Here is a 19392-nt window from a genome sequence, read left to right as displayed (position 1 = left end):
GCCTGAGAACCAAAGAATAAAGAAATGATCAACTTGTTCAGCATATTTACAAGTGCATGGTGAAAGTGTGTAGAAAATACATTTAAATAATCCAGGAAATGTGAATTTGTGGCACTGCAATGGTGTCAAAACTTGCTTATAATTTGATTGAATATAACTGTTAAATCAGATTCTGGCCTGAAGTTAATAAGTTGGAAGTTAAATGATGATGAATTATTTGTCAGAAAAAAAGGAACAAAAAGGGGAAAAGATCATTTATTCCACAAAAATGAATTAACACCAATACATATTTATTTTATTCGACATTACAAAAATATTTCAGTTTAATTTCTTTATACACAAAGACTAGAGATTTTACTTCGGAATGAATTTTCTCTTTTTTTTTATTTTTTTATTTTTTTTCCTTCCCCCAATGGTTATTCTCATTTGCATTTGATGACTTCTATAGTTTTAAAGATTCCAGTTCCATGGCTGAGACTGATAATTTACATTGATGTTCTGCCACTTGTGACAATGGCGGAAGAAATATTTGCCCCAGAATTTGACCAAAAAATGAAGGACAGAGGGTAACATTCTGTTACTCAGTAGATTGTGTGCCAGTATGTTTGATTATATTCCAAGCTTCTCCATAGTGTCTTATGAAGCGAGGGCATCATTATTAATGGTGATCTATCTTTACGATGCAAGATGTCGTGCTCTGTGGTACATTTGCTACTTTTTAGTGGAGGAAATTTTTAGTGAAGGAAATTATGTAGTGGTGTAACGTTTCAAACCTCTGTCTTTATTAATCCTGTAAAAATCCACAACATTTTGCTCAACTATGACTCACTAAGGTCATCTATACAGATCTGACCTGTCATCCACAAGTCAAAAAATGTATTGCTTAAGCAACTCCAATACCATCTTGATTAGGTTTAGCAAGACAGAAGTATCATATCATCGTCTTCTATGTAAATATGTCATATACCTAGACTTTAAAAAAATTACAGACTTGGTGTCATATTAAGTTTTAATTTTTGTGAGTATTTTTATATAATCTTTATCTCTATAATTTTGTATACATACTACCCTAGTATTTAGGATTTTTTGTGTTTTTTTGTCATTATTCACTATCTGGTTAAATGACAGGTACCAGTAAGGCTGCATCAGCAAAACCCACTATGCATCCATTTGGGAACAGAACGGTCTCGCACAATGCAGTGTTAGCTGGAAAAAATCGAAACAAGGTCAGCTGGAGTATTGAAAAACCAAAGAAGCAACCAGGTGAGAGACATCTGTCTACACTAATTGTTTATTGTACTGTCATTCCTGAATGTTAATTTGTGTAATTTTCCAGATACAAATGTTTGTGTCTTTAGCTGTGTTGCTTTCTTAATATTTCCTATTTTCCTTCCACTTCTGCCCCCCCCCCCCCTCCCTGCACTGAGAACTGGTTTAACCTAATTTTATAATATGTAGAGTAATAGCATACTGTGTTGTGTTGTGAAACATTTGAGTATTGTTGAAATATGAGTCACGTTTATTTCCTTAATAGAATGTTTGAGAAGTACTTGGACTGATCCCATTATTTTATGCATAGGATTGTAGGAAATGACTGAAAATGACATCTCAAATCCCATGTGGTGTTTTAAGTGCCAGAAACTCAGGCACTATATTAATTGACATAAAAACCAGTCTGCCACTGACCTCACTTTCTGCTCTCCTGCTCTCTCAAATGGTGCTCAGTGGGAAATGGTTGTTGACTTATATTGAAGTGATCTCTTCCTTGTCCGAATCCAGCTCTTGGGTCCACAGTTTCCAAAAAACAAGCCACCATGTTGGATGTTCAAATAAGTATTTTTGACAGCATCTTACACGGAGTGGATCTGTTGTGAGCATGATCTGTCTTGCTACTGATGGCTGTATCTGAAATTTCTGACTCAAAATTCAGAGGCTGTGCATAGAGTAGTGGAGTTACTAGTGCTGGTCTACAATTTGGGTGAGGTGTATGGAGTTAAGCTCTTTCTTTGCTAACCGTACAGAGAGAACCTCACAAACTTTCAGGTTGCAAGAACCAGAAGGTGTTATAGCAAGTTTTTCTGAGCTCAATAAATATTTCATGTAGCTCTGCAGTGGTATGGAAAGCCATAAGGATGATTTGTGACAAACATGGCAGGTTGTGAGATTTGTGACAAACATGGCAGGTTGTGAGATTTGTGACAAACATGGCAGGTTGTGAGATTTGTGACAAACATGGCAGGTTGTGAGATTTGTGACAAACATGTCAGGTTGTGAGATTTGTGACAAACACGGTAGATTGTGAAGAAATGCTGTCCTGAAGTATGTGCCTCTAAATAACATTGGGAGACATCATCCAGACAGTGACAAAGTCCATGAGTTTGATTGAATTGTGTTGTGGTTTGTTTCCTTTTTTCTGTTTTATTACATTTTCCTATAATTGTTACAGGCAGCAATAGTCTACCTCTTTATTTCATTGCTTGTAACTGTGTTTAATGCAGCAGTCCTAGATCATTAATTGATGATATAATAATTCTGAATTCATTTTTGGAGACATGTGGTTTGTTTTTCAGATTGACCGCATATTTCATTTGTTTTCATCGCACCTCAGAGCTAATTATGCTGTTAGCTATTTTTCAAGTTCCAGTTCTACTGTTAGTTATTTTTGAAGCTTATAGCTATAAAGAATACTTGCAGAGCTGTATCTGCTGCTCTCAGAAATATTTGCCGCAAGAGAAAGCCATGTGATAAATATATTTTAATCACCACTGATTCTTTTAGGAAAGATCTTTTTCCTGAAGGAAATTTCAGTCTTATTGAGTGGATTTCAGTTGTACTTTTTCCTCTTTGTTCTCCTATTATGGATGCATTGTGAATTTCAGTTTTTATGTTCAGCTGCAATTCCCTGTTTTAAAAACAAATGTAATAACTAACATCTGAGAAAGCTTTAGCTGTAGTGTGTATTCAGTTTAGAATTCAACATAAATGTTGCAATACTTTGGGGTCCACTATTTTTCAGTACATCCTGTTGCTCTTGAATGATAATACCAGAAATATTAAAGTTGAGAAGTAGTTTTTATAAGCATGAAAGTAATGTAATAAAAGCCTTTAGCATTAATATATTATTATCTTTTTTATTTCAGAAGTACCACTAGATACTTACAGCTGCTTTTTGAGGCATCTTATGACAGAAGAGGATCTGAGGAACAATGGATTCCCAAGACCACATCCTGAAGAAAAGGGTTTAGCTATTGTTTATTCATCTTATAAACAATTTATTGTGGCAAGCAATCCTTTAAAAAGGATATGTGATCGTTGTGGCAAAGAATATTCTGTGAATTCTCAGGGATTTCCTGTAAAGGCTGAGGAATGTATAAATCACTCGGGGAGGCTGTACAATATGAGGAGTATGTATTTTTCATCAATATTTGCTGACAGTGCTGCTGCTATAATTATTTTAGACAGTGTCACCTCTGCTGCTGCGGTTTACTTAACTTCATACACCACCAACACCTCAATGAATGCAATTACCAGCTCAGCTGACACTGATGGCTTAACTATATTTAAATTTGCAAAAATTATAAGATCCATTTTATCTGTAAAAGGAGTAATAATAATAATCAATAAGACTAGATGAAATGAGAAAGTGTAACCATTGAAGTATCAGCATTCCTCACTTCTCTTTGAGGGTGAGTGGAGCGTGATGTTCATCAAATCTTTACAATTCCTGAAACCACACTAACATTTCCACTGCATGGCACTATACAGTAGATACCTCATGAAACTATGTCGCATCTGTCAAGGCTCTAGCTTGACAAATGTTGAGATTCCTCCAGTTAAGCACTGGTCAGCTATTTATTAGTAAAAGTTGTAGGCAAAAAATGGAAAATTGTGTGTTAGAGAGACTAGATAATTTAGTTTCACAGTAAAAACTTCAGGCATGTAAAGCTTTGCTTAAAGAAAGAAACATGGAACGTATAAATTCCACCAGTGATTCTTCCAGTGACCCATATAATTCATTAAGTAGCATTAACATCTAACCCAAAAAAAAGAACTCAAGATTTCATCCTCCTTCGATATAATTTTTCTGAGATGAGTGATTTCCCATAATGAAATACATGTGTTTACCATTGTGTGTCTGATTGCATAAAGGTGGCAATGTTGGAAAAAAAAGTATTACCTGTCAAAGAAGTATTATCTTGCTATATTCAGAAACATTGTACTGAGTTAGTGGTACTCATTAGTGAGTAAAAAGGTAATGAAATGGCACTTTCCTAATACTGATAACTAACTTCTGTCATACCACTGTTCTTGTAGATGTGTAAAAATATGGGACAGTGTAAACAATATGTACAGTATCCGGTTATGATAATGCTTTCTTGTAGATGTGTAAAAATATGTGAGGATATCCAGTTACAATAATACCAATATGCTTAATTAGACCAAAGATGCTATAATGTAAAAATGTGACATAAGTATATACTGGGTGTCCCTTATAAGAGTCATTAGGTGAATTTTCTCTGATGTTTCAGCAGAAGTTTGTAATTTCATTTTTGCAGTGTGTAGCTGGATTCAGCCATAACAAATATTGCTCATTCTTTTTAAGGTTGAATTTTGGAGAGCTGCACCAAACCAACCATTGGACTGAAGACCACAACAACAACTTAGTGGCCCCAAATTAGTCTAATGAGAAATTTTTTAGTCATTGTGTATTAATGTGAACAGTTGGCACACAAAATTCCATAAAAATCCGTTTGTTTGTAATGGGAAACAAACCGATGCTTTCAGTCAACACTGACGTGGTGAGCAGTAGGATTTGTTTGGGCTGACTCTCGCTACACATTCAATAAGTGAAATTGCAAGTACATGCCAAAATACCAGAGAAAATGTGCCTGACAACTCTTAGGAGGAATGCTCTATATGTGTAGAAGGAGTGTAACTAAGGAATAAATGGCAAATATGATGTCATAAAACATCAAGGGCACAAAGGTGAGCTACAGAAGACAGCAACTTTTGTGCTGCCATTCACAATTCTGTTACTTCTCTTACATATTATGGCAGGGTTCATTTATTTCATAATGTTACCCTAGACACCAGACATTTTATGCAAATTCAAGCATTTTGGTCATGTTGTTGTTGTGGTCTTCAGTCCTGAGACTGGTGTGATGCAGCTCTCCATGCTACTCTATCCTGTGCAAGCTTCTTCATCTCCCAGTACCTACTGCAACCTACATCCTTCTGAATCTGCTTAGTGTATTCATCTCTTGGTCTCCGTCTACGATTTTTACCCTCCACACTGCCCTCCAATACTAAATTGGTGATCCCTTGATGCCTCAGAACATGTTCTACCAACCGATCCCTTCTTCTGGTCAAGTTGTGCCACAAACTTCTCTTCTCCCCAATCCTATTCAATACTTCCTCATTAGTTATGTGATCTACCCATCTAATCTTCAGAATTCTTCTGTAGCACCACATTTCGAAAGCTTCTATTCTCTTCTTGTCCAAACTATTTATCGTCCATGTTTCACTTCCATACATGGCTACACTCCATACAAATACTTTCAGAAATGACTTACTGACACTTAAATCTATACTCAATGTTAACAAATTTCTCTTCTTCAGAAACGCTTTCCTTGCCATTGCCAGTCTACATTTTATATCCTCTCTACTTCGACCGTCATCAGTTATTTTGCTCCCCAAATAGCAAAACTCCTTTACTACTTTAAGTGTCTCATTTCCTAATCTAATTCCCTCAGCAGCACCCGACTTAATTCGACTACATTCCATTATCCTCGTTTTGCTTTTGTTGATGTTCATCTTATATCCTCCTTTCAAGACACTATCCATTCCATTCAACTGCTCTTCAAAGTCTTTTGCTGTCTCTGACAGAATTACGATGTCATCGGCGAACCTCAAAGTTTTTATTACTTCTCCATGGATTTTAATACCTACCCCGAATTTTTCTTTTGTTTCCTTTACTGCTTGCTCAATATACAGATTGAATAACATCAGGGAGAGGCTACAACCCTGTCTTACTCCCTTCCCAACAACTGCTTTCCTTTCATGTCCCTCGACTCTTATAACTGCCATCTGGTTTCTGTACAAATTGTAAATAGCCTTTCTCTCCCTGTATTTTACCCCTGCCGCCTTTAGAATTTGAAAGAGAGTATTCCAGTCAACATTGTCAAAAGCTTTCTCTAAGTCTACAAATGCTAGAAATGTTGGTTTGCCTTTCCTTAATCTTTCTTCTAAGATAAGTCGTAAGGTCAGTATTGCCTCACGTGTTCCAACATTTCTACGGAATCCAAACTGATCTTCCCCGAGGTCGGCTTCTACTAGTTTTTCCATTCGTATGTAAAGAATTCGTGTTAGTATTTTGCAGCTGTGGCTTATTAAACTGATTGTTCGGTAATTTTCACATCTGTCAACACCTGCTTTCTTTGGGATTGAAATTATTATATTCTTCTTTAAGTCTGCGGGTATTTCGCCTGTTTCATACATCTTGTTCACCAGATGGTAGAGTTTTGTCAGGACTGGCTCTCCCAAGGCCGTCAGTAGTTCCAATGGAATGTTGTCTACTCCGGGGGCCTTGTTTCGACTCAGATCTTTCAGTGCTCTGTCAAACTCTTCACGCAGTATCGTATCTCCCATTTCATCTTCATCCACATCCTCTTCCATTTCCATAATATTGTCCTCAAGTACGTCACCCGTGTATAGACCCTCTATATACTCCTTCCACCTTTCTGCTTTCCCTTCTTTGCTTAGAACTGGGTTTCCATCTGAGCTCTTGATGTTCATACAAGTGGTTCTCTTATCTCCAGAGGTCTCTTTAATTTTCCTGTAGGCAGTATCTATCTTACCCCTAGTGAGATAAGCCTCTACATCCTTACATTTGTCCTCTAGCCATCCCTGCTTAGCCATTTTGCACTTCCTGTTGATATCATTTTTGAGATGTTTGTATTCCTTTTTGCCTGCTTCATTTACTGCATTTTTATATTTTCTCCTTTCATCAATTAAATTCAACATTTCTTCTGTTACCCAAGGATTTCTACTAGTCCTCGTCTTTTTACCTACTTTATCCTCTGCTGCCTTCACTACTTCATCCCTCAAAGCTATCCATTCCTCTTCTACTGTATTTCTCTCCCCCGTTCCTGTCAATTTTTCCCTTATGCTCTCCCTGAAACTCTGTACAACCTCTGGTTCTTTCAGTTTATCCAGGTGCCATCTCCTTAAATTTCCACCTTTTTGCAGTTTCTTCAGTTTTAATCTACAGGTCATAACCAATAGATTGTCATATAGGGCAGAAAATGTTCCAAAGTTGTCAAAGAAACAGGGAAAACATTCATCTCCATGTTTTTAATAACCACTATGGTAGTGCTGCTGTTGAAGTTGGGAGTGCCCACTTATTTAGTGTTGAAAAAATTAAACTAAGGTGTTGAAGTTTAGGTCCTCTCATTGACCCAGAAATACCTAAAAGTATATTAGCTACTATATCTCTTGGCCTTACCCTCATCAGTAGTCAAAAAGCCGCCACAAAATCAAGCCCACATTACAGACATGCAGAAATAGTACAGTCGTCAGGACCAGAAATTTTGCATATGCTTGCAAAGGTTCACAGTTACAAAACTAATGATGCCTGTAGAATTGTAACATTTACTCTCAGAATATAATGTTAGCAAACAAAGTCATCTTAGTAGAGAAGCAAATCGATGTCAAATTGCAAGTTCTATCCCCTCCTCCAGTCTTCTGTGATGAGTTCAGTGATAAATCTCTTGCAGACTCCAGTTATGTTGAGGACTGCATGGTTTATGTTGTTCTGAGCCAGCAGCATGATGTGAGTCTTGCAGTGATATTATAAATGTGAGTCCAAGTCTGCTGCTTAAATTGAGTTTATTTGTTGCAATAGGCGTGTTTTGGCTATAATTGCTGTTGTAAAGCTATTTGCAAATAATACATAGAATTTTATCATTATTTGTACTGTTGGTGCAGCTGTCAAATGTTTTATCAGAAATTCGTTACCAGATAAATATAAACTAAAGTACTTTGGACGGCATTCAGTGATGGGACAAAGGACCAGAAAGCTGTCACAAATTCACTAAAATACAAACATACTCATAGACCGCAGTTTAATAAGTGGCAGTGCCCACCAATGTGAAGTGGAAGTTAAGAATAATCAGACATAAGTACCTGTGTGTACGTAAGTTCCTATGTGTGCACACACGCGCGCGCGCCCACACACACACACACACACACACACTGATATAGCCATAATACGGAGAAAAAATAAATAAGTAAAATTAAGCAAATAATGATAAAGTTCTGTGTATTATTTGCAGATAGCTTGACAGTGGTAACTGTAGCTGAAATAAGCCTATTGCAATAAAGAAATTCAAATGATGCAGTGGACTTGCGTTCATATTTATAATTTCATTACAAACCTTTTGTAGCTGGTTGGATTACTGCAGCATAAGGAAATGAAAAGTGAGAAAATCTCACTGTTAAATGGATTCCCATACTCTAATGGAGTGTTATGATGATTACACATTTAATGTATGCATTTCTGTGTAACGTGTTTTAAATATTATAATGACTTTATTCTGTGGTGTGCTAGCCTCGAGTACAAGCAGAGCTGCACTGGAGACACTAGTAAAGTAAGAGAACCTGTATTCGTAAATGACAAGTCATACGTATCCTGTCTATAACAGATATTAAAACACTAGCTTTTGCAATAAGTGTTTCTGTTTTAAGAGGACATTATGTTCCGATTATTTACCACTATAAGAAGTTTTAAATAGTGAGAGTATTGCTCACCTTGTTACATAGCTCTCTCATCCATTTGCTCTAGTTGAGTAAATTAATGCATTCACTGCACTGTGTCTGTCCCTTTGTGTTTTGTAAGAAATTATGTGTCAAGTACCTCATTATACCCTGATACCAACCATAAGGGGCACAAGTCTTACCAAACGGGGTGGTGCAGTTACTCACGTCCGGAAGGCAGTGGTTCAAATTCTTGTTCAGCCCTCCAGGTTTATGTGTTCAGTGATCCCGTTACATAAGTTAATGCAAATACTGTGGTTGTTCTTTTGCCGCACTCTGAGCTTATGCTCCATCTCTAATGAATATGTTCTCAGTGGGTTGTTAAACCTTCAGATGAGAAACCTGGATGGGAGATGACATTCATTCCATGAAACAGTGTTAAGAAAATTCCATGAACTAGTATTTGTGGCTGATTGCAGAAGGATTATACTGCAGTCAATGTACATTTCATGTGAGGACTGATACGAGAAATTAGAGTTCGTTCAGAGGAATAGAGACTATGGTTTTCCCTTCACTCCATTTGCGAAAGGAACAGGAAAGGGAATAACTAATAGTAGTACAAGGTACCTTCTGCCATGCACTGTAAGGTGGCATGTGGAGTATATACATAAATGTAGTCATTGAGTGGTCATTATTACAGTCTTTCCCAGTGAGCAGAAACTAAGAAAACATCTGCAAAAGAAATCATGGCAATATGGATGGACTCTGATGTCTTTTATCTTGTTTTTGTGGATCATAATCGAAATACGTTCACAACAGTCCCTGCGGGTACTTCCATTTGATAATTTTTGAGAATATTTATCTTGGAGAACAGAAGTTTTTTTATTACTTAAAAATGAACATGGACTGTCACAACCACAAGAAACTTTTTATGAAATTACCATCTTCAGATCTACCACCATGATGGTAGACAATGCCTATGAATGGAACAAGAACTAAGACTCCCTGAATGCTAACTACTACAGTTTGGCAGTTAGTGTTCGGGGAGTTGTAGTACTTGCACGATTCACTGTCACCATCTACCATCATGGTGGTAAGTCTGAAGATGGTCTAAAACAGTCCAAAACTGGCAAGCTCATAAAAAAGAGGTTTCTTGTGTTTGTGACCATTCATGTTCATTTTTAATTCCCATTTGTCTTCATGGGGTAGTTCTATGATACTTGCATGTTGACTGAACCTACCAGTAACAAATCTAGCACCATGGCTCTGAATTGTTTCAATGTCTTCCTTTAATCCAACCTTATGGGGATCCCAAACACTCAAACAGTACTCAAGAATGGGTCACACCAGTGTTCTATGTATGGTCTCTGTTATATGTGAGCTACAGTTTCCTCAAAGCAACCACTGGACTTCCCTGCTACCAACCTAACATGCTCCTTTCATTTCATATCACTTTTCAAAATTACATCTCACTATTTAATCAGTGTCACTGTGTCAAACACCACTAATACTGTTTTGAACATTACAGGGTTTTTCCTACTCATCTGCACTACTTTACATTTTTCTACGTTTAGATAAAGCTGCCATTCAGCATACCAAATAAAAATTCGGTTTAAATCATCCTGTATCCTCCTACAGTCAGACAATGACACCACTTTCGCATACACTACAGTATCATCAACAAACAGTCATAGACTGCAGCTCACTTTATCCGTCAGATCATTTGATCATATAGGGAACAAGAGCAGTCCTATCACACTTCCCTTGGGCACTCCTGGTGATACTCTTTTCTCTTGTAAACTCACACTATTCAGGACAACGTACTGGGTTCTATTACTTATGAAGTCTGTGAGACACTCGTGTATCTGAGAACCTATTCTGTATAATCATCCCTCTGTCAACAATTTGTTGTGAGGCACTGTGTAAAATCCTTTTTAGGAATCTTGGAATATGGAATCTGCCTGTTGCCCTCTATCTGTGGTTCACAAGTTGTTATGCAAAAAAAAAAAAAAAAAAAGAGCAATCTGAATTTCTCATGAGTGGTGCTTTGTAACTCAGCATTAATTTATGGACAGCAGCCTTTCTGTCTTTTGCAAATTTATTATATTCAAACTTAGAATACGCTCAAGACTTTTGCAGATACCTGTAATTTTGTGGGTCCATTTTTTACTGTTCTTATAAAAAGGAGTCACCTGCACATTTTGCCATGCGACTTCTTGCTGTGTGAGGGATTTGCTGTAAATGCCAGCTAAGTAAGGGATAAATGTTGAAGAGTACTCTCCTTAAAACTGAACACGGATTCCATCTAGACCTGGTGATTTATTTGGTTTTAACTCTTTCATTTGGTTTCAACTCTTTCAACTGCATCTCAACATCAGGGTCACCTATTTCTATGATCTCCGTAGGAGAGTCTGTGTGATGGTCAAATTATTGTATGTCTGTACTATCCTCTTATGTGAATGATTTACTGAAACACAAAATTTGTAACTTCAGATTTGCTTTTGTTGTCTTCTATTCTCCTGAGACAGGTTGGCAAGTGACAGACTAGAAGCTTTCAGCCCAGTTGATCATTTTATATAAGACGAGAATTTGCTTAGGTGATCAGCAAGATCTTTCAGTAATGTATGATGGTGAAGGTTTTTGTGTGCTTTGTACATCGATATATTTAGAGATGCAGGAATTTCTAATAACTTTTGCCTGTTCTTTTTTGAACTGAGAGTGCAACAATCTTTCCTCAGCATATACCGGGTGATCAAAAAGTCAGTATAAAGTTGAAAACTGAATAAACCACGGAATAATGTAGATAGAGAGGTAAAAATAGACACACATGCTTGGAATGACATCCGGTTTTATTGGAGGGGGGGGGGGGGGGGGGTGGCAACATTTCACTAAATGTCTGACAGATGGCGCTGGACAGCAAAACGTCAGTGACTGCACATGACAATCGTGTATAAAAGGAGCTGTAATGAGAGAGAGAATCAGATGCGCCAGCAGTTGCAGCATGTTGACGTTACCTGGAAAGGCGCTTTTAGTGAAGCTGTATTATCAGAATGGGGAATGTGCTAGTTCAGCGTTACGATCCTATCGCTGTAGGAAGGGGATTCAAACGGCTAAAGGTCTGTCGACAAATGCAGCTGTGGCGAGAATGATTTCGAAGTTCGAAGCCATGAGTTGTTTAGATGATAGACCCCATAGTGGTCGACCGAGCACAAGGCGTAATGCTGCTGGGACAGTTCAGGAAGAAGTGGAGACTGTAGCGGGTTTGTCTATGCCCGGGGATGTCAGCGCTTGTGCAGTCGCTCGTCGCTCTGGCATTCCATAGACTACTGTTTGGTTGGCACTTATGCGTACTCTCCGATGCTATCCGTACAAAATCCATCGGCATCATGAACTGTTACCTGGCGATTTAGTGAAGCGGAGGGCATTTGTGGTGTGGGCGTTCCAAAAGATGGCAGAAGATGACGATTGGTTGAGTAACATGTTGTAGACCGATGAAGCTCATTTCACGCTCTGAGGGTCTGTCAATGCCCACAACAGCAGAATTTGGGCTACCGAAAATGCTAGAACTGTCATGGAAACTCCATTACACGATGAAAAAGTCACGGTATGAGTTGTATTTACCACATCTACCGTTATCGGATCTTTTTTCTTCGAGGAAATGTGTGATTCTGGTTTTGTAACTGCTACCATGACGATTGAGAGGTACGCCAATATGTTACAGAATCGCATCATCCCTAGCCTGGCTGATAAACACCTGCTGGAACGTACGATGTTTATGCAGGATGGGCACCCCATATTGCTAGATGCGTGAAAGATCTCTTGCGTGCGCCGTTTGGTGATGATCGTGTGCTCAGCCGCCACTTTCGTCATGCTTGGCCTCCCAGGTCTCCAGATCTCAGTCCGTGCGATTATTGGCTTTGGGGTTACCTGAAGTCGCAAGTGTATCGTGATCGACCGACATCTCTAGGGATGCTGAAAGACAACATCCGACGCCATTGCCTCACCATAACTCCGGACATGCTTTACAGTGCTGTTCACAACATTATTCCCCGACTACAGCTATTGTTGAGGAATGATGGTGGACATATTAAGCATTTCCTCTAAAGAAAATCATCTTTGCTTTCTCTTACTTTGTTATGTTAATTATTGCTATTCTGATCAGATGAAGCGCCATCTGTCGGACATTTTTTGAACTTCTCCCCCCCCCCCCCCCCCCCCCCCCAGTAAAACCCCATGTCAATTTGTAGCTCTTTATCTACATTATTCCGTGATTTATTCGGTTTTCAAATTTATACAGATATTTGATCACCTGGTATGTAATTTTGTTATTAAACAATGGTTGGTACATACGTCCTCAATCTACTTACTCGGCAAATACTTCTCCAGAGCATGGTTTAGGAACAGTTAAAATGATTCCCATAAGTCCTCTTCATCCACAATATTGAAAGTTATTGACGTCTATTCATTGCCCCCGTCAGAGGTTAGAGTCCTCCCTTGTGTGTGTGTGTGTGTGTGTGTGTGTGTGTGTGTGTGTGTGTGTGTGTGTTGTCCTCAGGCGTAAGTTAGTTTAAGTTTGATTAAATCGTGTGTAAGCTTAGGGACCAGTGACCTCCGCAGTTTGGTCCCATAAGACCTTACCACAAATTCCCAATTTTCTATTCATTGTGCAAGTAGAATGCTAACAACTGCTAATCCTCTCTTCCATCATAAAAACTTTCCTACACTTCTGGATAACTTTATTCACTTAAATGACGATCATTGCTGTGATTACATGATGATCACAGATCCCCTTCTCTGTACTGACACTGTCAGTAAGGTCAAGTCTGTTCGAGTTTCGAAAAATGTGTTCAGAACTACTTCACAAGACAACCTGCAATGAATCCATAGATGTCCGAGTCTATACTTGCTAGATTAAAGCCATCTTCTATTAATATTGCACGATTGGCATACTTCTGCACTACTGACCGCCGTAGAATTTCTTTGAATGATTATACGACTGTTATGGAGGGACCTGGTGGCCAGTAGAAACGTCAGAAAATTAACTTAAGTTCACCTAGACTGGAGTTGTCACACCCACATAACTTAGCAGTCAGATTCAATTTCAACCTAGATCAACAATATTTTTGTCGTCTTCCTTGAACACTCACCCTCCCTATGGCACCTAACTTGCCCTTTCAGTATACGTTCTGTGCCTCACTTTCTTGAAGGACAGTAAATCTGGGGACTTTCTTAGAAATGCTTCAGCAATCTATTGTTAACATTATGACATTTGAAGCGTCTGTACTTTGCATGTGATCTGATTTTGCTCTCTGCGTATTGATTCACAACCACTAATCAGAGAACCTCGAACTATTAAACTCCCATGTGCACTCTGCAAGTACTCTGCCACCTGAGTAGCTGCTTTGTCTTTTTAGTGCATCCATGATGTATCAAGAGCAATCCTACAATTCTCCACTCCATAATGCAGGTCCAGAAATCTGCAACCAAGTTCATCACAGAATCAATGGAGCCTCTGGTTGAGACCCTCGACTTGGCTCAAACAAAAGGACTCTGATCAGTTTCAGGTACAATACTGTAAATTGAAAGTTCTGGACCTCAGAACTGAAGCAACTTGTGTCACTGGCACCTACGTAAGCTTCGACTTGAAGATGTGACTGTACTTGCACTCCCGATAGTGGCAGGTAGGACCGCCTCCAAATGTAGGATGAGGCCATCTGGCAGACATACTGAGTGCATGTTGGACTTCTTTCCAACCCTGAACAGTACTACCCTTAGGAGCTCTATAACAAGCCTAAAATGGAGCTCCTGGTACCTAGCAAACCCCTCCCTCATGTTGACTGCATGGATCCTGCTGCAGGAGTGGCAATTTGTTCACTCTCAGGTCAAATGGGCAGGGCCAGGTGGTCGGTCCCCACATTTGCGCTCTGCCTAGAGTGAAGTGAACATGTTGCAACCTGCCACTTACTCTGCAATGAGCATGGTTTCCAACAGATACACTGGAAGAGCTCATGGGTGAAACAAGTGCACTTTGATGTGTCTCATGTGACACACCAGTTTCTCTGATGCTGCTACAGCCTAAGATATGAGTCTGCCGATAGCAGACCGTGGCCAACAGCATCCTCAGCCATTTGTGAGCTGCAATGAGCTCCTCCAAGCAAGCTACTAAAAAAACATAGCCTTTCACTAAGGCAGACAAGCAAAATGCCCATTTGCACCCACTTACCAAAGTAATTGGTGCCTGAAACAACACCATGATGGGTAATATAAATGGTAAACTGCTCTGAGACTCAAATAACTGTTTCAGTTGGTCAGTAGAAGTAATAAACCTGCTGAAATTATTCCAGATAAGGCTGTGGATAACCAAAACCAGTTTTATTAAATTATGCTCATGGCTGCATACAGTACAACCCACATGAGAAGTACCCTAGCTTCAATGGCTAAAACCGATTGGCAATGCGGTTAAGACCTGACATTGTACCAGTATGAATATCTATCAATACCATATTACACATTGTGCAGTACCCATCTGGAGGTTAGTGTACTAGCCTTGCTGCATTGTAGGTGTACACATCATACAAGTGAGGCTGTAGCTGTATTTGATAGTGAATAGAACAACAGGAGTATGTGGAAGCCAATTAATCCTGTGAACTACATTAAGTTGCTGTGTGAAAAGACACATGAAATTTACATATTGGACAATGGAAAGTAAAGCATCACCCCGTAGCTATTCTGACATGTCCACTGAGAGTGCCATATGAAATTCTTCCCCTAAGATAGGGACAGACAATTTATTTTTGATATTAATTGGATTGGAGGATATGCTGTTAGTATGCAAGTTACATGATATCATAATTTAAAAAAGTTTCTGGGCACATAGGTGAAACACATGTCAACACAATTAAGAGGAATTCTGACTGTGTGTCTGATGACAGAGACAAAACAGTATGCGAATGTTAAGTGTTCCAACAGCACTGAACTGTCATATCCAGCAACTGAAGGAACTGTAAGTCAAAGTCAGTGCACACCTTCACTCCTAAAAAAAATACTGCTGCAGAGTACTGGTGGCTGAACATTGAATAACCTTTATGAGAATAATTGCAGCTACAGTAATGATGTGCTTTTGGGTGGCTAGAAGAATTGTGGATTGCATTTTTCTGTACAATGTTTTGACAGCCAACCCAGTCGTCATCTTCAGTTGCTACGAACTGTGTTGTTAGATTTACTTTCTACCTAGACTCCAGCCAGAATATTGAAAATAAGAAATGAATAGACAGCTGGTGTGGTGCATTCTGTTTATAGGTCCACACACTGTTACACGATAAATGTGGCTGTTTCCACACATGGTATATTAGTGAACAAGCTTTATATTTGTGCAGTCAGTAAAAAATCTCTGTGCCATACATCTAGTTGATTATTACACTTGTAATGTGACCTGTGGTTTGTCAGTTTGCGTGATTGATATTTCATCATCCGCATTCACTCTGTTATCTTCAACCAACTTTCTTCATGAAGATACAGAGATTTGTTAACAAATGTGTGTCTGGTTAAAAGTTGGTATTACTGTTGCAGCATTTGCTAATGTGATGACTGTCGCTTTTGGCACTAGACTACTTTAGATTCACCGAAAAAGATTTAATGTGTCTACATGTTTCCTTTGGCAAGTGTGTGTAGTGTTCCATTCCACTGTGTTTTAATCACTTCATTAAAACTTCACATTTGCACTTTGATGACAAATAAGGGAAGAACTTACAATGTTGTCGCAACTTCAATTTTGGGAGATATGTCTCTGTAATTGAACTTACATTGTTTCAAATAAATATTAACTTTTGGCCAAATAATACCTCATTTGCAACTGTTGTGAATCTGCTGTTCATAATTGTCTTGTACAAGATATTGTTTCTTCAGTGACTTTTGGTTCTACTGTCTTCAAATTCATTAACATCAAATATCAACTTCAGCCAAATTCAGAGTTTTGCAAGTAAGTGTCATTGATGGGCCACATGACGCACACATTTCAGTATTTTAAAATTATTTTTATTTGATTAGGCCATTTGACTTGGAGTATGTAGCTTGTTAGAGGTGCAATAGCCTCAAACTGCTCCCTGAATACTGATATTGTGTATATTTTCTCATTTTTATATGGCTTATTCGGCTTATTCTTTCTCATTGATATTTCAGATACTCTGTTGGTTGTATTTTATCTTCCCATTATTAGCAAGAGAACAATGACAGTTAATACTCTGAAGAGAAGCTACATTACTGTAATTATTAACATTATAATGTTCACAGTATAAACGTGTGTTTACTGTTCCTGTTTTTGTATAATTTTTTATTTTTTAATCCTTATTCACCTTTACAGAATTCATACATCGAAGGAGATCAAACACACTGCTATGTTTTAGTTGATATGATTAATTTACAAAGGACACTCTTCTGAGTTTTAAACATTCAGTACAGTAAATGGACCCATTATTTGTTTATAAAATGTTTTGGTTACTACACCTGAAATATCTGAAGCAAGCAGTTAACACACTGGACACCTTTAAATGTCTTAGGGCACATTTCACAAGAGCCAGACAGAACATGCCTCTTTTCTTTACAAAATGATCTTGAGTGTTGGTGTGCAATATAGCAATAAGTGAGATATACCCATGTAAATAAATATATTTGAAGAGTATTTAGATGGTTGCAGCTACCTACAGGAGTAGCAGCATACAAAGTTTTCTGGCCATTGTGGTGTTTTAAGCAAACAGGATCTTGTTTGTTCCACAGTTGCTGGTAGGTTATATAATTATTCACTTATCACTGAAATAGATATTTATTTATTTATTGTCAGTAAGCTGTGAGGCCTTTTGTGAACCTTGCAAAGTGTAACTTCATGACACCTGGTGTAAAGTAGGAGGCTGTCTTTAATCATGTCTGGAGTCCACTACTGCCCCTCACTGTCAGTTTCCTATAACATTTAGCAACTAAAAAGCAGTATTTTTAAAATCTTTGTTATTATTTTAATGAGCTCTGTAATTGTTCAACAATACACAGGAAGCAATAAGCAGGATAACAGGCTTGGCTGCTCCACAATTTTCCTTTTCTATATCTAAGAGATCCTTTTGCTGAACATATTTGCTCTATTTGATTCAGAGTTAAGCACTGGAACAGACAAAACATGATCACGAACTGAAATTCATTTGGCTTTTTCTCTGAGCAACATATACACCATTAATTATACAACCTAAAGTGAGACAGGTCCGTTATTTATAAAACTACCTTTTACACTTTCAAAGGCAATGAATGTGGTGTCATTTACAAGGTATCAGAGAATGCAGAAACTCAGATAAAGTGTGTCAAAGATAGAGCAGCCATGGGGGCTTGTATAGGTCATTGTACAGCAAAATGGTTGTTACTTTATGTATTGTGACATTGTTGTTGAAGTACAGGGACATGTGTCATAGGCAAGATAAGTGGTGAAAGCGAGGGACAGCAAGCAGCAGTTGGTGACACAAAAATCTTGTGGGTGCTCTATCTCATTTTAGACAAAAAGAAAATATAATTCACGCAAAAATACCACATAGTGCATGAGTGCACATACTAAAATGTGACAATGAAATAAATTGGCTAATACTTCTATCCTGCCATATCCATTGTAAAATGATAACCTTGACTTTCAAATGTGAATAAGACAACAATGGTACTGAAATGACTGGCCAGTGTATCTAGTCATGATGTATTTAATGAAGTTTAGTACTAAAATAAAACTCGGGGCTCTTATAATGCAACCATTGGAAGTCTCATGTTGACCTATTAATGCCACTTTATTAAGAACCAGTTCTCCTACCTCTCATCTTCTCTAAGTGGTGATTGGTGTAAGGGCAATAGGATGCTGTTTGTCAAAAGCACCTTAACTTTTTGTACTATTATGTGCTGTAAAATTCAGACAAACAAGGAATGCAGTACATAGACACACAATTTTCTTTCATTGCACATTGTTTTTTTATATTCATACATTTCATGAAATTTTTGTCCAACTGTTTTGCTATTTTGCCTGTCCAGAATTTTTCTTGCCCACTATGTGATGAAAAAAGTGAAGCACCCAGAAAACATGGTCAGATGGAAATGTAACTTAGTACATGTACACACCATCAGTGGGTATGTAAATGATCAGATTTGCAATTGTCTGTGACAGGTAGACGAGCCACAGGTGTCAACAGCATAAGATGTTCAGTATCACTGTGAAGGGCATGGATATGCTGTGTACTTGTGTGAGGCTGTGTTATTAGCATCTGACATGGTTTGAAAGAGAACTCATTTTAGGTCTCCATTTGGCCGGCAGGTCAAATTAGGCAGTATCCATATTTGCAGGTCATAAAAATGTGACAGCGGCCTGCTGGTGAACAGCATTGGGATGTTGGGGCAGGAATACTCATTGACCACGGCTGACTGCCACAATGGAGGATCGCTGTATTGAGCCCCGACCACATCACAACCCCCTTCATGTCTATGCCAGAACAATAATAGACAATGGACTCCATGCAACATTCTGAGTCGTCCTGCATTGTTGGTCAGAGACTAGCAGCAGCTGGAATAGGGAATTATGATCCCATGTGTAGGCTGCCATGACCGAGAAGCTTGGACTGCTGATGT

At 38.4% G+C, this 19392-nt stretch overlaps 1 protein-coding gene across 2 annotated transcripts in view; it reads left to right on the top strand.

Moving 5' to 3' along the window:
- The window catches only part of LOC126299462 (RNA exonuclease 1 homolog), a 196884-nt gene that overhangs the window by 162295 nt on the left and 15197 nt on the right, over positions 1-19392 (top strand). For both annotated transcript variants that reach the window (XM_049991383.1, XM_049991384.1), the window contains exons 9-10: positions 1129-1263; positions 3141-3404. In XM_049991383.1, coding sequence (XP_049847340.1) covers positions 1129-1263; positions 3141-3404 — 399 coding nt within the window. The remainder of the gene's footprint in view (positions 1-1128; positions 1264-3140; positions 3405-19392) is intronic.

The sequence above is a fragment of the Schistocerca gregaria genome, chromosome X, assembly GCF_023897955.1.
Source record: "Schistocerca gregaria isolate iqSchGreg1 chromosome X, iqSchGreg1.2, whole genome shotgun sequence".
Classification (NCBI taxonomy): Eukaryota; Metazoa; Arthropoda; class Insecta; order Orthoptera; family Acrididae; genus Schistocerca; species Schistocerca gregaria.
Note: the sequence above shows the minus strand (reverse complement) of the source record. Positions and strands in the feature narration are given on the sequence as shown.